The sequence below is a fragment of the Charadrius vociferus genome, unplaced genomic scaffold (assembly GCF_000708025.1).
Source record: "Charadrius vociferus isolate BGI_N301 unplaced genomic scaffold, ASM70802v2 scaffold19, whole genome shotgun sequence".
Lineage (NCBI taxonomy): Eukaryota > Metazoa > Chordata > Aves > Charadriiformes > Charadriidae > Charadrius > Charadrius vociferus.
Window position 1 is genome coordinate 3,945,766 of NW_009650173.1, and position 20,803 is coordinate 3,966,568.

The 20,803-nt window shown below is 35.7% G+C and overlaps 1 protein-coding gene across 1 annotated transcript in view; it reads left to right on the forward strand.

Moving 5' to 3' along the window:
* DCDC1 (doublecortin domain containing 1) overlaps positions 1-4,835 on the forward strand; it is a 193,963-nt gene extending 189,128 nt beyond the window's left edge. Inside the window, 3 exon segments of the mRNA XM_009892706.1 lie at positions 388-516; positions 3,617-3,725; positions 4,731-4,835. Coding sequence (XP_009891008.1) covers positions 388-516; positions 3,617-3,725; positions 4,731-4,835 — 343 coding nt within the window.
* The last annotated feature ends 15,968 nt before the right edge of the window (positions 4,836-20,803 follow it).

Consider the following 20,803-nt stretch of genomic DNA (forward strand, 5'->3'; position numbering starts at 1 on the left):
CAGAAACTCAGTGTATATGTCACTTTTGGATAAAAGTTAATTTTAGAAGCATATTACATTGTAAAAAAAAAAAACAAAAAAAAAAAACAAACAACAATGGCAAAGCCAACAACTCCCCCCTACTTTTACACACCCAGAATTTAAATATAAAAACATCCCACAGCCTTTCCCTGCTAAGGTCACTGTCTGAGTTTAATTACTGCGTGGCCTTTGAGCCCAGAGGACGATATGATGTGAAAGAGCACCAGGAGAAAGATGCTCCCCAAGGAACGCTGTTAATACGAGGGATTTTACCTGTTTAGAAAAGATGCAGCACACAGGTCCGCGAAAGGTGAAGAGGCTAATTTTGCTACTTGCTGAAAAAGACTCTATAAATTTCCTGTGCAGCAACTGCACATGTACTTGGCCTTTGCGTGTGAGCGCGAGGAGGCAGCTCTCAGTGGAACGGAAGCCCTCGGAGCGCCCAGGGAAACACACGCCGGGCTACGAGTCCGTGACTGCCTCGGAAGTTCACTGGTAGGTACCCATGTGAATTGCCATAATTTCTTCTGGCTTGTCCATAAAGCAGACCAGCTGGGAGATCAATCTTTTAGCCAATTTTTCCTCTAGTATTTTAAATTAATAAAAAGTGAGTTTCTCTTGTCTCTAACACAGAGAGAATAGTAAATCATACGTGGGACTATTACCGCTCCACAGCCAACATGCTGCCACATCAGAAACTGTACTTGGTTCTAGTTCCAAGAAAGGAGTATTCATGCATTAACGTACTACTACCAGAGAAAAATAATAAATATATATACATATATACACGCACAAATATGCAGAAATTAATCATTAGATTAAATCCTGAGTGTATAATAGAGAACCAAAATCCTGCCATTCACTGTAGAATACCCATTTCACCCCTTTGCATAAGACACATATATCTTTCTCTTTTTTTAAGTAATTCACATATGAATTCAAACCATACAGCAGGTTCTTGCCTTTTAAAATACACCTAGAAATAAAGTGTTGGTGAATTTGATGATAAAGACAGATCCTCAAAGGACAAGAATGAAGAAACATTTGAAAAGGATGAACTGCCAAAAATCAGAAGACAATGATACTTTTATACTTTCTTTGGAATATTTTCCCATGCACTTCTTTCCTCTGCTTTTCCTGTTTTCTTTTTAAATCCAGCCTGCCTATTCTATCTCCTTGTCCAGAACTATGCATTATACTTACTTTTCTAATGTAGTTTCTGTAAGGAAGTTAGAAAGCTGGGCCATAAAAAGTAGAGACTCTGAAGACTAATGTTTGTATATTACACTCAATACTTTAAGCTCACAGAGCATTTTATCAACCTGAAATTCAGCTGTTTATTCAGACCTCAACAAAAGCTCTCTGCAGGTCTTAAGAAAGTGCAACCCAGCAGTTTGAGTTCAGAGATCGGCACGTTATAAATCATGCCTTCCCAGGCCTTGCTTTTGGGGGTGTGGGATTCTGACCTGGATGTTAGGGTAGAGGTTACGTTAGTGGCAAAGTCACCGGCTGATAGCACTCACATGGGCTGTGGGAAGAGAATGACGACTGAAAGTGTTATGCTGGTTTGTGTTTTAAGACTCAGTGTTATGAACACAAATTGGCTTTGTTATTTCTTAGAAAATCAATGCAACTTTATAGACAGCTATCCAGCTGTCCTTCACTGGGTTTGAGAAAGAATTGAGTTTAATGCTTTAATAGGGCCTCAATATTCTTCTGTCATTTCCTTGCTTTATTAGCCACTATTTCCTGCAAAGAGTGTCACAAATTAATCTGAAGAGAGCTAATGTGCTAGTCTAATGACGGATTGCTTTCAAGACTGATCTCAAGGAACTTTCCTCCCACCCGGTGAATGAATCGTAGCCATTCAAGAGTGGGCTGTTGGACAGGTAGGCGAAGCGCTCTTTGCTTTAAAGCTCTCCCAACATCAGGAATGATCTTAGGACCACAATATTGTCAAATAAAAACACTATACTGTTATAGAGGCTCAGATTAGTATTAATATAATAAACACAGACGCTGTGTCCTTCAAAAATAGGGAGAAAATATCAGCATGTATGCATCGTTTGCCTTTAATCAGAGGTGTACATGCTTGAGATGCCAGTAGTTTTATAGATTGATGTGCAGTTTACTACTCTTGTTTTGTACTTCCTTCCCTTTAGAGATGAAATCTACAGCAGCAGCATGACAGAAGATACATTAAACCAGTCACTGCACCCATGAAGAGAGAAACTCCATCTTTCTGCAGTAACAACAGAAATTCAAAGTAGGTTTCTTGAATAGAGCAAAGTGTCTGACTCCAACAGCAGCATTCCCTTTGCATCTCCTGTAAACCAAAACAAGTCCACAAAACTGAAGATTTATATGTCCAGGACTATATTTTCAAGTTCTTCTATAATTTTCTGATAAACTAACTTTTCGTTACATCTCAGCTTCTGAAACCTTTTTGTGTGAAAGCTAAAATCCAAAGAAAACTCATCAGAGTTCACCTTTTGTAATCCTTATGAATTTTAAAAAGAAAATGGTTTTGCTTTCCTGAATCCCTCTTGATTCTTACCCTCTCAAAAATAGAACCGTGTGCTCTTTCTTTTTTTTTTTTTTTTTTTCATCAGTAGGTTCTGACATGCTTTTTTCTTCATATCAGATCTTTGTTTTTTTGGAGACAATGTTCTATGTCTGTTATTACCAAAATACTTAATTTTGAGCTGGCTGCAACTGTATGTGTTGTATGAACTGTATCGCTGCAGGATTGCTGCTGCAATTACACAAATAACATCAATAAAAAATTAACAATAAAAATGCAAAAATGCTTTCTTGTTCACATCAATAGTAGCTGTAATCTGTATGCTGTCATTGTTCACATCAATAGTAGCTGTAAAATCTGTATGCTGTCAGGGCATAAAAAATAAAAACTAACTTGGTTAAAGTAGTTTTTCATGTTAATATGGGAAACAATGCCACCTTCTCAAGCTGTTGATGTTGCTTTAATGTTGTTATTTATCCATGCTTGAGAAATTGTTTCTGATTAAACTATGTGCTGGTAGATTCTAGAACCATTCCAGAGACTATTCTAGAAACTAATATAGAAAACAAATAGCAGACATCTAAAGACGTAATATAGGACTAAACTATCACTGGCTGGTTACCTAGTTGGAGGTCTTACCTATTTTTTATGCGAGAAAGGCACACACAACTTTTCTCCTTGGTTTTGCAACCATTTTTCAGGGGCCGAGTGCGTGTTCCCTGGCTGGGTGCAAAGGCTGGTAAGTTCTCTTAGTGAAGTGAAAGACTGTTCTGAGAGGTGCCCGCCTTTCAAAAGGTGAATGATTTGAAAGGATTGATTAACGCAAAGTGTACTAATAGAGTGTGGATTATGGGACAAATCTGCAACTCTTGATGGATGCTCAGGATAATGGGACTGAGAAGTTTGTGTCAACATGCAGATCACCTTTCTATTGCGGTTTAAAGTAAACTGTATTAAGGCATTGCTCAACTTCTTCAGCTGTAAAAAGCAGTTGAGAAGAAAAGCATAACCCACCTAATTACCAGAAGGAAAAAAAAAACTTAACATAGAGTTACTGCTATTTTTTGTTAGGACGGGTCACTGGATGAGTGACTTCATGTCAGCAATATCAATGCCTGAAAAACCAACTGCGTATGAAAGAACTGAAGAGAAAATTCAAGGGTGTCCTGTTGTCCTTCAGGTAAGATGGGTGGAATTCCTCAAGTAAAGACTATAATTTATGAGATATATATATATTTATATAGAGATTATTGTCCCAGCTGTTGTCATTGAACTCAATATACTTCTTATGAGTTTAGTATCTTTTATATTCTTTGACCAATTTTTTTTGTGCGTTATGGCAACACTGGAATTCCAAATGCTAGTTCTGTTGGGAAAAAAAAAAATATATAAAATAAATGGTTAATGAAAGAACATTTAAGTTATAACCCAGAGTTTGGAAATTACAAGCTAAGGCTTCACATGTATTAGTTTAAAATAAGAGAAGTATAAAGTCAAATGAGAAAGGTGTGTATGAATATTACACTTTTAATCTCTTATCTGGCTGATAAAAACATTCTATATTTTTCTAGTTCCAAATGTGTACAGTGCAAACCACTTTTCTCGGATTTTTCATGACAGTAACCAATGTGCCGTAAAGACTGATCATACTAAAAAAAAGTCTTGTCTTTTCAGGTACATGGTATGTGCTTTTGTTTTTCTATAGCTGCTTCATCTCAGTTCTTGCAGCATTTAAACCTGCTGCTTACTGATCTGAGAAATACTTCTGTATGTGAACAGAGGTGTGTTTGAATCTCCCTCCTGTTTTTTTCACATAGGTGACGCACACTGCAAAACCTTTGTACAATTTGTTCCTCAGTTTGTGATTAAAATCGTTTTAAGATTCATGCATTATAATAAAAGCGAGTGAGGTTCGTCTCGCTGAGCACCTCCCAGCTCAGACAAACTGAGGTCATTATATGCTCCAGTGGTTTTCAGGGGTGCTGGCATTCATTTGCTCATTAAATAAACGAGAAGGCTCACTTACTCTCCCCTTTGCTTTCAGCCTTTCACTGAGCAGAGACATTATTAGTTGCCACAGATCTTTAATAGATATCCTTTCCGTGCCTCAGTATTGGGAACAGGTGAGTTTGTTTTGCTTGACTGTATACGCTTTATTGTACTGCACTCAGGTGATTGTTTCCAGTCAACAGATACTTTGAAAATAGAACGTAAAAATGGACGACTGAGAGAAAATCATACTGAAAAACGGGAACAGAGAAAAGGATACTGGAAAGAACACCCAATTTAAGCTACCGTATATTGGGCTGCCATTTGAGCCAACCTTTCTTTTTTGGGGTTTCTATTATTCCATATGAATAAAGAACATTCATTCTGATATAAATCAAGTCATTTGAAAACAATCAGCTGCATTTTGCTGTAAAAATCTAAGATGGCATAAAGGAAATTACTTGCCGTTGATTTCCTTATACTGAGTTGGGTTCTTTAGGCCTATATAAAGCTTAAAAACATTGCATAGATGACCAACATGTTTTGATTTGGATGTCAATTTCTAAAAGCAGGTGTGAGACGATGAAACATAGAGTGTACCCTGCTTTAACTTTTGATTTCTCACATCTTTTTGTTATCTACTGCCTCCAGTAACAGTAATTTTCGGTCCTTTTGATCTGGAAGTTTTACTAATTCAGCTTCATCTGCCTTTAGATTAGCAGATTAATTTCAGAAGGTGTTTGCTGTATGATTTTGGATGTGAGGGAGGCAGGAGGAAATCTGATTCTTATGACATACATGTGTGCTGGGTCTGGCTGGGATCAAATCAACTTTCTTCGTAGCAGCCCGTATAGTGCCATGTGTTAGGTTTGTGACCAGAGGGATATCCCGTGTCATAGAGCAATCACGATCAGCGATAGATATGAGGGAGAGTTTCTCCAAAGTATTCACGGCTCAGAGACCAGGCGGGCAGTGGTCTGCGGGGGAGGAAGTGGCGAGTGATCGCTTTTGCATCACTTGATTTTGTGTTTGTTGGCGTTTTGTCTTCACTTGATGTAGTGTCCTTATCTCGACCCACACGTTTTTTCTCGCTTTTGCCTTTGCAATTTTCTCCCCGGTCCCGCTGGGTGGGTGTGCGTGAGCGACTGAGTTGGGGCATAGCTGCTGGCTGGGGTCAGCCCACCACAACATGTCTCAGATGTGGTACAGCAGAAAAATATAAGTTACTCCAACTTAAATTTCCTTTAGATTTACTTAGATTTACCTCTGAACGTGACCTTGTGATTTTTATTATTTTTTTTTTACTATTCGTGAAGCAGTGCATTTTGAAAAGTCCTAAATTACAGCATCACAGAATGGTTATCCAATTCCATATGGTTATCTATTCATATTTCACAAAACAGGCTGCCAGGCAAGATGAAGGTGGTGTTCAAATGGCTTTTCCACCCCTTGAGGGTCTGATATAATGTTGAAAATATATAACTAGTATATATATAAAAAGTATATAACTAGTATTTTATTTCATTTCTGTTATTGTAGAGTACTTAAAGAATGCTTTCTATTATAGAAGGAGACTCTTCTGCTGCAGAACAAAGTATTATGCCTTTGAAAATGAATGAGAATACCAAGAAAAAATAGCAAGGGGTTATGGTTTTTTAGTATAGTCATAGGATACAGTCCAGGGCATGGATCACACGTATCTAACACAATGATATAGGGTCTCTGACAAATATCTCCTCTTCTAGTCTGTAAAGATAGCCACCATTTAGTAATTGTGAAAATCCTGGACACTGAAAATCTGTGACCTTCTGGGGAGACTCAAACAAGAAACATTTTAGGCCAGACTGTCTTTTCGTTCCATCAAGAAAGTGTAATTCCTACTAATCTCTCAACTTTATAACTTGGCGTTTTTACATTTTCCTTTCATAAACAGAATGTTTTACCGTAGGAAATAGAAGGAATGCTCATTAATTTAGTGATGAACTTGGAAAGCAGTACATTTGGAGATATTCCAGAACCACATTTTAGAAACTCCCTTGGTCATTTTATAAAACAAACAGACAAACAAAAAACCCCAACAAAACCCTAACAGCTCCTATCATTATACAATTCAGAGTCTCCAGACCCTGGCAATAAAGGCAAAGACAGCAAATACTCATCTTACACCCAGAGAACAGACTTTTCCCTTCTAGATATTGGTGTCTACAAAGTGACAAAACCACAGAATTTAACTTCTCTTCAACAATAGCTCAAGATAGTGTCAAGGGCTGTGAATAAGCTATAGAAACATTCAGGAAAGGAGTGTGAAGAAAGAGCTAAAAACCACGACACCACTGAAGGAATTGCTGTAATGGACATTGTAAGTAAAAAGACAATCTTAAAAAGTCTCAGTTAACTCTTTTTTTTTTTTTTTTTTGGTGAAATTGCATATAGATTGTTTTTCATACAGCTACAGTATTTTGTTACAGAGCTAAAAGAAGATCCTTTCCAAATAAATGCTTAAAACTGTCTTTGGAAATCCTTTACCTTGATTTTCACTTTCTTACAGAAAAATTGACACTATTAGAAAAAATATTAATGTTGAATAATCATGCTGTTTATTTTTTGTATTTTAATAGTCTTTTTAGCTCAATCTTACCTCAAAACCAAGAATGGACTAAGAATGAATTGCATTATGTATAGATATTACTTTGAAATGTTTGTGAAAAGTTGAAGGCAATACATCTATAAGGTCAGAATTCTACACCATCCAGAGCAACGATGTGCCTAATTTGAGAGCATAATTAATGTCACTGTATGTACAAATTATTCTAGTTGCTGCCTAAGTGACCATTACTTTTACAATGTTTTAATCTATGTACACAACTGCAGTCATTGCGCAGGTTAATTAAATGCTATTGAAAATCAGACTTGGTGTAAAGGTCATATTAAATAAATATCAGACTACTGTAAAAATTATTAATTGATCAGTATTGCATGCAGGATGATATACATTTCAGAGTAGGCTTCTGAAGTATTTTTATGACATTACTGTTAATAATTTTTATTGTTTACTCGATACATCTGTGAGAATGTAAAGATTGATTGTTCCTGATATCTTTAAATTAATTAGAAGAAAAAAACCTATTTGGATTGTGAATCCATTTTATAAAAAGAAATAAAGATTTGAGATTAGTTCAAAGACTTAACAAACATTAAAAATGTAAAAGAATTTCATGTTAAATTCACAATATTTTTAAATATCCTTAATTATTGGATGGATGTCAGTCATGTAAATTCAGATCACTTCAGAATTTACAGTCATCCCAAAGCATTATTTTGTTTAGTTCCTGCACTATATTTGGATTTATCTCTAATAATTAAAATATATTTTGATTTCAACTTGTAAAATATGCTTATACCCACATTCTAGTTGTTTCTATGAAAATTACAATGGCATAAATAGAGATTAGCTTCCAACACAAGATCCAGAGCAGCTACTACTATTTGCTAAATGGGTAGTGCCATTTATAAAAATTCCCTGTTGTCCACAATGAGCTGATTGAAAGTTTTAAAATTGAAGTCATGCAATCAATGCCAGGAACTAGATATCACAAACAGGTGGCTCAAAAGTCAACAATTGCTCCCTGCTTCATACAGTATGCCAATTAATTAATTAATTACGCTTAAGGCAACATGGACAGACAGTAATGGAGAGAAGAGACCAGCAGTGAAGTTTTTCCATCTTTGCTTTTTAGCAAAAATGCATAACTACTGTGTAGAAGAATAGTCCTTTTTGGTTTTTTGTCTGTTTGTCCTCATTAGTTTTAAACGTGTAATGACCTGTTTTCACAGAGGTTGATGGGATTTTCCATGCACATATTGAAGCCTAATTGTAGGCACTTAGGAAAAAAAAATCACAAACTGAATTAAATCAAGGACCTACAAAGTAAAGTACCTGGTGAAAAGCTTGTCACTTTCCTGGTTTATGGGTGAATTCCTTGGTTTTCAGTGCCTTCCATCTTCAATTCTTTTTTTATGTACCCAAACAAATATCTTCATACTGTCCACGATTTCTGATGAAGTACAGTGAGAGGTGCACACCTGAATTGCTCTTGTAACTCAGAAAATCTCCATCAAAAGTTATTTTTTAACCCACCAAGCAATTTCTGTTTCATAGCGATTAGATCCATGCCTGCTCCATTGATTTTTTTTTTTTTTTTTTTTTTTTTCTCCTCACTACTTCTTCCAGTTCTTAACCAATATTCATTCCTTCTTTGTCCATCTTCAGGCAGCCTTTACCTTGTTGCAGCTGTATTCCCGCCCTCAGATAATCAACACCATTTACCTCTCTCATAAAAATGATAAAGTTCAATGAAAGGTGATAATAAAGGGATGATTGTGTGGTAGTTATCACTCTGTAGATATAACTAGTAACAGTAGGGATTCCCGACATATCATCCTTTCTTCGAAAACTGCCAATGTAATTTCTTTTTTATGCTTTTGCTAGCAAAACTGAATCGATGGGCTAAGAATGTATACACTTCAACTAACTTTAATGAGCAGCATAAACGCTGACATGCTGCTTGGAGAATTAATAGATGGGAAAGAGGATAAAACAGATATGTCCCTTTCACAAAGCTATGATGTCGGAAAGAATTGTGATTCACTGTATCAAAAATAAATACACAAAAGGGGGAAATCTAGGAAGCCAAACAAAATGAGGAAGAAAACCACTTTAGAAACTGGGGGGGGGGGGGAATCTTTTTTACATTTTAGAACCTTCAAAAGTTTGTCTGGCATTGATGTGCTACATAAAAATGAATGTAAACCCCATTCAGTACTATTTCAAACAAAAATGGTGGTGCACTTTCAAATTGTGAATTTAACATCTTGTGTGCTTTGAGAGTTTTTAAGTGTTATTCTGTGTGTAAATAGGAGGCAGATCCTACAGATGATAAAAACACTTGCAGTGTTTTTAACACGTGTTGAAACAGTGTTTCAACCCTTTTGATAGCAGCGAAAATGTTTTGCTTGTGTTTCAAATGCAAATTTTCTCCCTTCCTGAAGGAACTTTTGAGACTCCTTAATATTGCATATTATTAAATTTTGAATTCTAGCTAATTTTAAAATTAATTGCTCAATTAGAAACAAAATCCTGTATTGATGTTCTTTAAAATCTCAGATGAAATTCATTGTAATAGCATTAATTGTGTGTGACTCGGTTACCTGAAACATACTCTGTTCTTTGTATACTTGGTTATAGCACAAAGAATATAAGTTTAAGATGAAGGCATATTGGCTTATCTAAGATTTTCTCTTAAAACATCTTACCGGAGATATCTCAGCTATGAGTTAAGAATGCAAATTCCAGAATTGACCAAACCCTGGAATTTGTGTGCTGAAGAGAAGATCCAATGTTTTTCTTTTAGACTGTATGTAATGTGACTTTGGATGATCATGGTTGTTACCTGTTTGACCTACTAATTTGTGTACTTAAATATTTTTTATTTTTCTTTGTGCTAAGCATAATCAGAGAAAAAGCAGACTTTGAACAGTTAATTTCTGATGGCTCTCATTCGCTTTATATCTTCTATTTCATTGTTCATATAACAGTATCACTATATAAATTGTTGAAGTAAAACCATTGTGATTCAGAACCAAGTATCAAAAGTTCGCTGTAGCCAAACTACAGAGCAATTAATCTCTTAATCTGCTTCTGTGATGTTAATTTTTTAAAGTTTCTTTAACATAGGAAAGTATGAAATATTTTGATATTTGATGCTTTTTGCATTTGGACATACTATTCCGTGTCATACAGTTTCAGCCATAACATAACTCTGAATTATAATGCCAAAAAAAGTATAGATCCAAAAGCTGTCATCTTCCTACTATAAATAACCACTGCTGTCACTGCAAAGTAGTAGATGAATAAATCTGAGTCTTTTAACCTCCCTGTTGTTAAAGCCAAAGTTTTAAAACAGTGTTTACCTGGCATTATAATATCAAATGTTTTGTAAAAGAAAAAAATATCTGCACATTATGATTCCATCTTTTATCTGTTTAAGAGAATGGTCAACTACTAGTCTTAGTAGTTTTTTGTTACTATTAATGCACAAAATCCCTGCATCGTGTTTGAATTGGGGTTGCTATGTACATCGGAAGGGAAATTCCATTCCATTGATATGCACAGGATCTTCAAAACCTAAGGAAGATCAAAATTAAAGGATTTGGCTACCAATAATAGTTTTGTTATACTATATAACAGACATAAGTAGCCTATATGGAACACAAACACATCACAGGAAATACAGGAAATTACACTATATAATTCATAGGCACGCTCTTAATCTACACCGTCTTCCCCTAAAGAAATACATGATGTTGTGCCAGAACAGACCTATTCCCAAATTATATCATCGCTCCCTCAATGACAGCGTACATGCTGGTGTTTGGAAAGGTATTGCTAAAATGTTATCCTTTACGTGAGATAAACAAAGAAGTATGGTACGCGTGTGACAGCGAGCTGTGACTTGCTGGTAGAAAGGCATATGTAATACTGATGTTTTTCAGTTTTCATTTTGTTGCTCTTCATGCCTTTGTACTAAGGCTTTGTCTACCCAGAATAACGATAATGGATGCACAATAAAGTCATTTTGAGGAGGTAAGTACCTAGGTTCTTTTTATAAGATACTTAACAATGGTACGAGCTCACGTATACCAGAGAAAAACCTCTCATTCTTAAGCCTTCCAGACAGATGAAGAACAAAATGGCAGGTTTTATGGTGAGTATGAAAACAAGGTAACTGCCCTTTTCTTTGTTAAAGATCCTCACCGGTGTCCATTCTTCAGCGGTTTCCTGGGCATGTTTAATAATTTCCAGAATTTCCTAGTCTTTCACGAAGTAATTTCTGATTCGTCAAAGACCATCTTCATCTAAAAAACTAAGATTCATGAGTTAAAATCCATTCTCAAGGCCTCTCAGTCGTTTCAGAAAACATTACTGAAGGCATATATCAAAAGGCAGTCTTATATTCTAGTCCTGATCTTTAAGAAAAAAATGTATCTTTTTTCTGTAACGTTTTCTTTTTTCTACAAAGAATTATAGTAATTTTTTCATTCATGTAATCAACCAAAGAATTATAAAAACCTAGAGAGAAAATAAGACTTTCACCATACTGGATATAAAAATTTGCTATTCTATAATTTTAGTTTAGTTTAAATGGGTTTCGGTAAAAATCTCACACAGGTTGTTTACCCAAATTTTCTTCTCTAATCCTGTAAGACTTCAATGGTGCACCTCCTTTATCTTCCAGCAATAATGGTTCAGACTTGATGATATTTGCATTCCCCTATACAGCTCACTTTTAGTACAAAGATTTTTTTTAAACATCCAGAAAGAGGGGGATTTTGCACATGTTAATGTTTTTTCATCCTAGACCATTCTGCAATATTACCACCTACTCCTATGGTATTATTGTTTATTATTATCTTCTTCTGTGATGTAACTATTATAACCTTTTATTTAAATTGTGATTTATTAACATCCAATATATGAACAAATGGATGAAATACAGTGTAGGTAGTTTTCAGTAAAGCAGTAAGATCAGAATAAATTCTTTATTCTAACATGTCACAAATGTTGTCTTTGCTTCTCTGAAAATATAAGAAAAGCAAGAATGAAAAGAGTGAAAATATAATCACCATTATCCTTAATGCCTCCAGGCATTTTAAGCATCCTAGCTGATTCTTTGTTTGGGTATATCCTCAGAAAGCTAACAGGAGTCTGAGTTTCCTGCGGAGAACTTCTTTTTGGCCGAATGGTGTGTAGTTGCTGTGCACCCTTCCTCCTCTGTACAGTATACTAAGAAAAGATGGCATTGGAAGTGCCCTTGTGTTAAACGTCTGGCCCAAGTGCACGCCGCTGCCTCTGGAACGGGCAAAGTAAACCCTTTCCCCAGGGGAAGATCTGGGTCTGCCTCATCTACCCTACGTCCGTCCATTTTTATGCAATTTTTAGGAAGGTAATATACCCGAGTCCTTTATTTGTCAGGTTGGATTGAAATTAACCATGGGATCTGGAAGATGTTACGTGAAGGACCTAGAGACGGAAAAACAGACAACCAGAGCTATTGCTCTTGCATAAGCCTTATTTCCATAGGTAATGAGGCTTAGTTTTCATTTGTAAGAACAAGAGCTTTAAGCAGTGGGTGTATGTTAAAAAGATGGCATAGTACCATCTTCACTGCTTTATCAAAGCCTGTAATGCTAGAAAAGTAAATGTAATAAAAACATTTAAAATAAATGCAGATATTTTTTTTTGTCACTTTCAAAGATTTTTGTAAATCTGCATTATTTCTAGAACTTCTTTAGGATACTTACTTTCAATGATTTATCTATAGTTGAATCTCCCTATTTTATCATTCTTCATCTTTTTTAAAGGTATTTTCCATAATAGCTCTGATTATACTAAATCCATACTATAAATCCATATCAATCTATTAATGTAATCACTATAAGAAAAATGAGCTATAGAAATACTGTATTATATGACACATTTGGAAAAAAATGGCAAATATCTTTAGAAAAGAATACATTTTGGACTGATCTAGATGTCACAAAACTTGGAGAACGGTACAAGGTTGATATCATTAAGCATTCTGTAATTCTCTGTTATTTGAGTATTTAGGAATTTTTGCTGTAAGGTATTATGAGTTATAAGTATTTTTGTAATCTAAATTTATTCATACAGTTCAGTCTTTGGGGACGTACAATTTTTGACCTATAGAAAGAAGTCTTTGTGCCATATGAAGCTACTCCCATACAGATTTTTGGCAAAAGGGATCACTTAAGAGGTGTTGGCAGAATAACATTGGCTATGTTGAGGAAATGAACTATTAGAAAGCAAGTTAAATTATACGTTTTAACAAATGAGGTTATAATGCTTCAGCTTGGTAAAACCAGAAGAATAGAATTCACTGTAGTCTTTATAAATACATTAGGCAACTCAAGGCAACTAGCAAGCACTTAATATTAAAACATAGTAGATAAACCTCAGTGTAGAAAAACCCAGCAGTTTGAAAAAAATATATATAGCTGTGTTTGACACTGCATACCAGAATGGTTGTCATGTAATAGGTACCCTCCTGGGATAATATTAGATAGAAAGCACAGTTGACATAAAGTAAATTGGGCTTATTTTCAAGCACCTAATCCCTTATCCAAATATATTTCTTTGAATAGTAATAATAGGCTTGTTTTTGGAGAACAAGACAAGTTAAACACAAAATGGAAAGAAAATGACATAGGCTTTTTTTTGCTTTAACATCTAAACAAAATTTTTGTACATGTGAACCTTTGGACTAATTCAGATCTGATGAACAGGTTTGTTTCTTTTACTTGGTCTGAAAAGAATGAAATCACTGCATTTACTAGAGCTTTGTATTCGTGAATAGTTCTTTTTAGTTTTGCCTTACAAATCACTTTTTTACTATTTCAGGCTCAATTTACCTAAAAGACATCATTTCCATCTTTGAGAAATGAATAACAGCCTCTACACCAGAAACGTCGGCTGGCACAAGCAGCCCCGTCCAGCCTGTGGTAGTGAAAGCCTGCAGAGGATGGACTAAAAAACTCAGGAACAAATGAAACTCATTGCAAAATACAGTATACAGAGGTATTTCAATACATGTTGTGTGAATCTTCTAGAATACAAGATATTTTTCATGCTATTCAAGAATATCTAAGACTCTGATTTTTAAAGACCCCAATGAGATACTGATCAGATAAACTGAACAGATGCTATATTACGTCACCTGTGAAGGCCTTAAGAAGACTCCCAAATACACATGCAATTTAGGCATAAATATATTTTGACTGATTAGAAGTCGAGAACTATGACCTTTACAGAGATTAAAAAACAGTCATATGGACATGTGCATGAATAATTACATATAGGACAGTAAAAGAGGCCCGATGGTTTCGGTGCTAATAACTCCTTAGGGTAACTGTCAAAATATGAAAAGAGCAAAGAGTGAGGTACTGTTTACTTCAGAGGCATTCAGAATTTAAAAAGTAATTTTCATCCATATGGATAAGCAGTCAATATTTTAGCACCTGCTCATGCAGAGGATGTGATCAGATCCTAAGGTATGATGTATGTAGTAGAACTGAGGAGCGTCTCTTTTCTTTTTGCCTTTGGGAACATTTTCATCAAAATGGTATTGAAATTACATGGATTATAAAAAACAAAACAACAACTGGTGCTAATAACCTTAGTACCATGTAGCTTGTTGACGTGTTATGTTGTTGTTGATGGCGTTGACATCATGAAATAAGGCCCAACTGAAGATAACAAGTAACGCTTCAAGATCAGACTGGAAAGTTTATCTAAGCATATGTTGTACAATATAAACTGTGCACAATACGTGTTTCTGTTGTGAATATGGAAGACACAGGAAAAGCGGCAATTCTTTAATTGAGCATTATGGCAGGAATAGCTGTTTTCTCCAGTATAAGATGTGTAAAGATGTAACCATGAAATACAAATGAAAAATAAAATATCCTAATCATAGGTAAGCAATATTTGGACCATCTGTTGGCCATAATCAACTCCTGTATCAACTGAATTAAATATCACTCAGGAAGATGCAGTCGGTTAAGCATATGTACCTTGTTTTTTAAAAAAATACTGAAGTATTTAAAATGGATTGTTTTATTTATTTACCAAACCTAAAATCCTGGGAGAAATCTGTGATAATTTCATTCCCTGAATTTTTTGCCACATAGAAATATTACTCAGAGCTGCAATTCAAAGAAATTTTTCATTATTACTTAAACTGCCGTCACCCGAACCGAGATGTCTGTATGATCAGCCAGCTGCAAAAGGAATTGTGCTTATCTGAATGCTCATAAACCTGACTGAGGCATTTATGCCTGGGGGAAAAATAATTACAGAGGCAAAGGTACTAGAAAAGAGATCTGACTGTCAAAAGATGTCCCTCGTATGACAGAGCAGCTTACAGGGCTCAAAGCCTATTGGAAAACATGGAGATTCAAGGATTTGTTTCTTTACTGGATTCTTTCCAGATTCCTGTAGTGCAGTCAGACTGATGGGGGTTTGACTAGAGAATCAGTGTTTCTAATTTTGTTGTTTATAAAGAGCTATTCTATATATTTGCTATGCATTTATGATATCTATTATATTGTATAAATATTTATCATATAATTAAGGCAGAAATAGTCAAAACTGATTTTTCCTCATTGGTGTCTACTTTTCTTGGGTTCACCTGTTACATGTCTCATGTTTACAACCTAAGAGTGACCCAAAATGAAAAATTATGTAATTACCAAAACAACAATGAAAAAAAATTTAACATCTTTGGTATTATCATAGAAAGAATTTGTTCTAAAATATTTGTGGTGCTCTTCAAACAAATACAGTAACAGTGCCTATAGCTCTCAGGTTTACACAAACTACCAAGTTCTCGACACTCTACTCTCATAGCTTGTAGCTGACCCCGGGCAACTACAAGCATTCCAAATAATCTGCTACAAGTACTGCAAAGAAATGGCTTTAAAAAAAACCTTTGATGAAGATATTAACTATGCAATACAGCAAAGGAATGAAGAATAATGCACTGTAAGTATTTATTAAATGATATCCATACAGGCTTCCTTTGTAATAAATTTAATGGAAATAAGTTTGTTAACAAAAACCGTGCAGTTCTGCTCCCCTGAATCCAGGGTCAAGTGAACTATACAGACTGTAAGGTATAGTCTGTCTGGGTATTATTCCAAAAATCTTTTGCCAATATATTTTTTTTTTTTTCAGGGTCATTTTACTAATAACATCTTCTTGCCTTCTTTTTCAGTTTTACAGTGGTCTTACAGCTTTCTGTCCTCCTTCATCCTTTTACTAAGGTATATCCAGTAAAATTTCTCTTTATAGCTGAATTTGTTCCTATTTGCAAAGATTATGTTCATTTAGGGAGAGTCTTCTAATGGCTTATGACATCTGGTTCTACAAAGGAGCTTAATGGCTTTTTATATCTATCTTACATGTATACCAGGGCTTGTACCTTTGCATCCTGCTTCAGGGAGTTTTAAGTCAAACTATAATAATGTTTTCATATTCATTTTCTGTGTTATAAACCACCCTATTTTATATATTTGGTTAAACATATTATATGAAAGGTTAAAGGAAACCCTTAGGTAGCAACATCTTAATTAAAATAGTTATAAAATTTAAAAGTGTTGCGATTGTTATATACTGTGGGTAGGATTCATCCACATGATCCAGAAAATATGGCTGTGATAAACTGAAGTTGCCTGCTAGAAGAAAATAAATTAAAACAAGCCAGTCACAGTTCTTTTCCCACCTGGTAGATCCCATCGAGTTCCCCTAAGTGTTGTTAGAAAGCAAGTAGGACTTTGCTGGCCAAGCATGCAAGATAAAACTGCTCCTGACCAACCAGCAGATTGGGCCGTGTCCGATGAAGCAGAACAAGAACAAATATTTGTAGCTCTGGGCCTCGCATGTAAATCAAGGGAATTATTTGCAAGGTTGTCATCTTTACTGATATTTTGACCGCCTCTGTCTTTTTATTTTGCCATATCTGTGCATTTCTTACGCTTATTTCTTTTGAGGACTTTTGAAGGAAAATCCCAGCCTCTCTCTTTGCAGTGTGAGGCTTTTAAAATATAACAAAGCTGCGCGGCAAAGGTCAATTGTTTGTGTATGCATCAGGATGAAATATCATCGGCGATGTTTGCTGAGTTATTACTGTATTTAATGCATAGATCTGAGACCTGGGTCATGAGGGTCACCCGCGTTGTCAAGAGTCACATATACCTACCCGTGAAATCACTGCTGTCTTTTCCTCCCACACGACTTAATGCTCTCGCCCTGACCTGCAGCTGCCTCCGTCTCCTGCCCTGGGCTGCTGCACGCCTTGCTGGCCTGCCAGGCTCTGCTTGGTGTCTGCTGGGACACAAAAAGGAAGGCCAAACTTGGCATTAAAGCATTTTTCCTTCTGTTTTGGATAGCCAGGGACTCGGGAGGATGGTCCCCTCTTGTGCCCAAACCACCTTTGGCTGTCTCCACGCTACCTGCCCGGGGACGGGGTCGGTGCTGGCAGGGGACGGGCAGCACAACCCCACCAAGGAATGGACTCTTGTCAGGTTCAAAATAATGTTTCTGCACGTTTGGCACGATCCATTAGTTCGGCTTCATTTAACAGTTCGCATCTGATGCCTGTTAGGAATTACTGAAAATGATATTATAGAGCAGCTTTCTATTCTTTACGTCAATACATGCGAGTATGTGCCTTCACACGCTTATCTCTTTCTTGAATATCAGTTCCATTAACTTTGGGGGGGTCATATGTGATGTTGCAAGATTGTGATGATCTGTTAATGAAATCTGTCAAATCATGAGCTAGATCACCTTTCAAGCCAGAATGAACTAGGCCAAAAAGTCCAAACTGGTATAAAAGAATTCATGTTAATAAATTGTTTGAAAAATATGTAGTCTTAAAAATATGTTAGATGTCTCTGTCTGCAGTGGTAACTGTACTAGAATATCTTCAATTATTTCTGCTAATCCTATGTTGGGTGGATCACATCCAAAACATTTTTTGTTTAACCCAGACTCTCATTAACAACTGTACAAAGTTCGTGTAAAACTTCTAAGTGTGGACCTTGACTGAGATTCTGCGGCAAGAGGTATTGTAGCTTTTCTTTTACTGGAGTGTGTTCTGTTCTATCATTATACACCTGTATTTTTCAAAAAAATTTATGCCACTTAGAGACTTTAAGTAAAGACTCTATTTTAAGTTGCTACACCAGCGCATACAATGATTAGTTTCACGTTTTCTTTATTTTATCAACTAAATGTGCAACAGCCTGCTAAAGCTCTTTGTACACCGGACTGCGCAAGCCCTGGGATGAAACGGAGAGCGGCACGGTTCTGTTTGTTTCTTCTGGAAAACCTTTTATGAGCGGAGAAGGTAATTAATCAGATGTATCCTACAAAAATTGAACAAGTTGCCAAGTCTTGCCAGATGGCCAATGCCTGTTAGTGAGAAAGAATGGACTATGACTTAACTGTACACTGTGGGTAAAATCCAAACCCTTTTGAAGCCAGGACTTTGTCTAAATTTAAAATATCAGTAAGATCAATCCATTTCTTTTATTAAACTCTCTTTTTTAGCAAACTCGGTTTTAAATGATAATTTGGTTTAAGACAATGAACTCTCTAGTTTATTTGATCCTTCTCTTTTCCTTTAATGCTTATTTCTGAGATTATTGATATTTGCATGATAAAATATCCTTATTGCAAGTAATTTATCAGTTTGGCTGCCAGTTTCTAAACTCCTCAATTTATGTTGTCTTCAACTGGATTGAACATCTGATAAGACAAAGGTTATAGATGAAGGAAGCTGTTCATTCTGATTCCTTAGCTTTTGAAAAGCAATACCGTCATTCATCAGTTTGGATGTTCTTGAATTATATTGTAATTTGCCTTAATGGAGAAATAATGAGAAACTGAGTGGGAGCAAAGGATGCCTGCTCATTCTTTGAAACAAAAAATAAACAGTATAGGAATTAAATAGTAAGGGATACAGAAATTAAAACAGATTTCATTGATGTCTTATTCTCTAATAAAATGAAATATATTCCATTCAACTGATATGCCTGTGGTAATCGGCATCACCAATCATATTTCAAAGGAGCACTGTGTATGAGATGTACCAGAAAAGAACAGTGAATTAAATGACTGCACGTGAGGAGCACAGACAGAATTTCCCCCTCATTTATTCGAGATTGAATGTAATAACCAAGGAAAACTGAGGTAGCTAACCACTTCTGACTTCTGTAAATTGATATGGGATGGAGCTGTCATCTCCTAATCAGATTAAGTCCTTTCTTTAGGCCATTTTTAATCTGAGTTCTACCATGAGGTTTTACTTTAGGGGAAAATAAACTGCTTGGTGTTCAGCTACTAAACATTACTGATTTAATAAGATGACCAAGAGATAATCTTTCACTGGTAACCAAATATTTTAGTTGCAGCACGTACTTTTGTGAATGCCTTTTCACTTGTCCTTAACAATATTTTTGATAGTATAAGCAAAATGGGAACCAATCAACTAGATTGCTTTAAACCTGGATTTAATATTATAGTGCGCTTTTTCTTTTGAATTGCTGTGATTCAGGGAAGCTTGGAACCTAGTCATTAACATAAAAAGACACACACATAGATGGAAAGGTAATTTTTATTTGGTGCCTTACAAGGTAGCCTCTGATTGCGTATGCCATTGAAAGAACTCGTACTGGGAAATGCAGTAAATGCACCAGCAATACTTACAATTAAGAAAGTAGACTGACCTTTACTGTGGTCAGAAACTCCATAGCTCCACACTGTACTCAGACCCAATTTTAAGATTTTCACTCACCCTAAATTATCAGTGACAGTTGTCGATTATCATTTTGTTACGATGAAATCATTTACATTCCTGATGCGTTACAGATGTCAGCATTTTTCTGGGTTTACTGCTTCATACTTCAATCAGAGGCTTAGAGTTTTAGATCTTGGTTTTTCAACCTCTATAGCTTATAATATTACAATCCCCCTTATGCTAACTTAAATCTACCTAATATCCCAATAATGCTTGAATTCTAAAACCTGCTTATCCCTTCCACTTCTGCAAGGGATGAAATAATGATCCTCTTTCAAGAGGTGAGGAAGGAGCAATAGCGATAATCCTAGCTTTTTTAGGATTCCACCAGAGCTTTGTGCAGTCAGAGGTCCCCAAGATTTTGGAAAAATGGACAAAATTAGAACAATACAGGTGAAAGTGATTTCATGTAGTCTTGTATGTTTGCAAGTCATGTTATTTGCTACACAGATCTTCTCTGGTCCTTCGGCTGTAGCTGTTCTGCAGAGATGATTAGTCTTTGGGAATGGCATGAATGATGTCTTAGGAAAGAGATGCCCCACTGTGTTTTAGGGTAGGGCCAAACAACAGTGAATGCCTTCCCTCCTAAACTGGGACTATTTTTCCATGATATTTGGGACCAAGAGCCATATCTCCTCTCCTTTTCAATCACCTTGCATGTGAGAATACAACAATCTAGAAATTCTAAAAGCCAATTTGATCTGTTTTTCTAATATTCTTTTCTACTATGATTTATTTCTCCTTACATATCAACTACTTTGCATGCAGCTGTCAAAAAATACAAAATTGCTTAATATTAAAATGATCAATGGGAGACACACTACCAGGC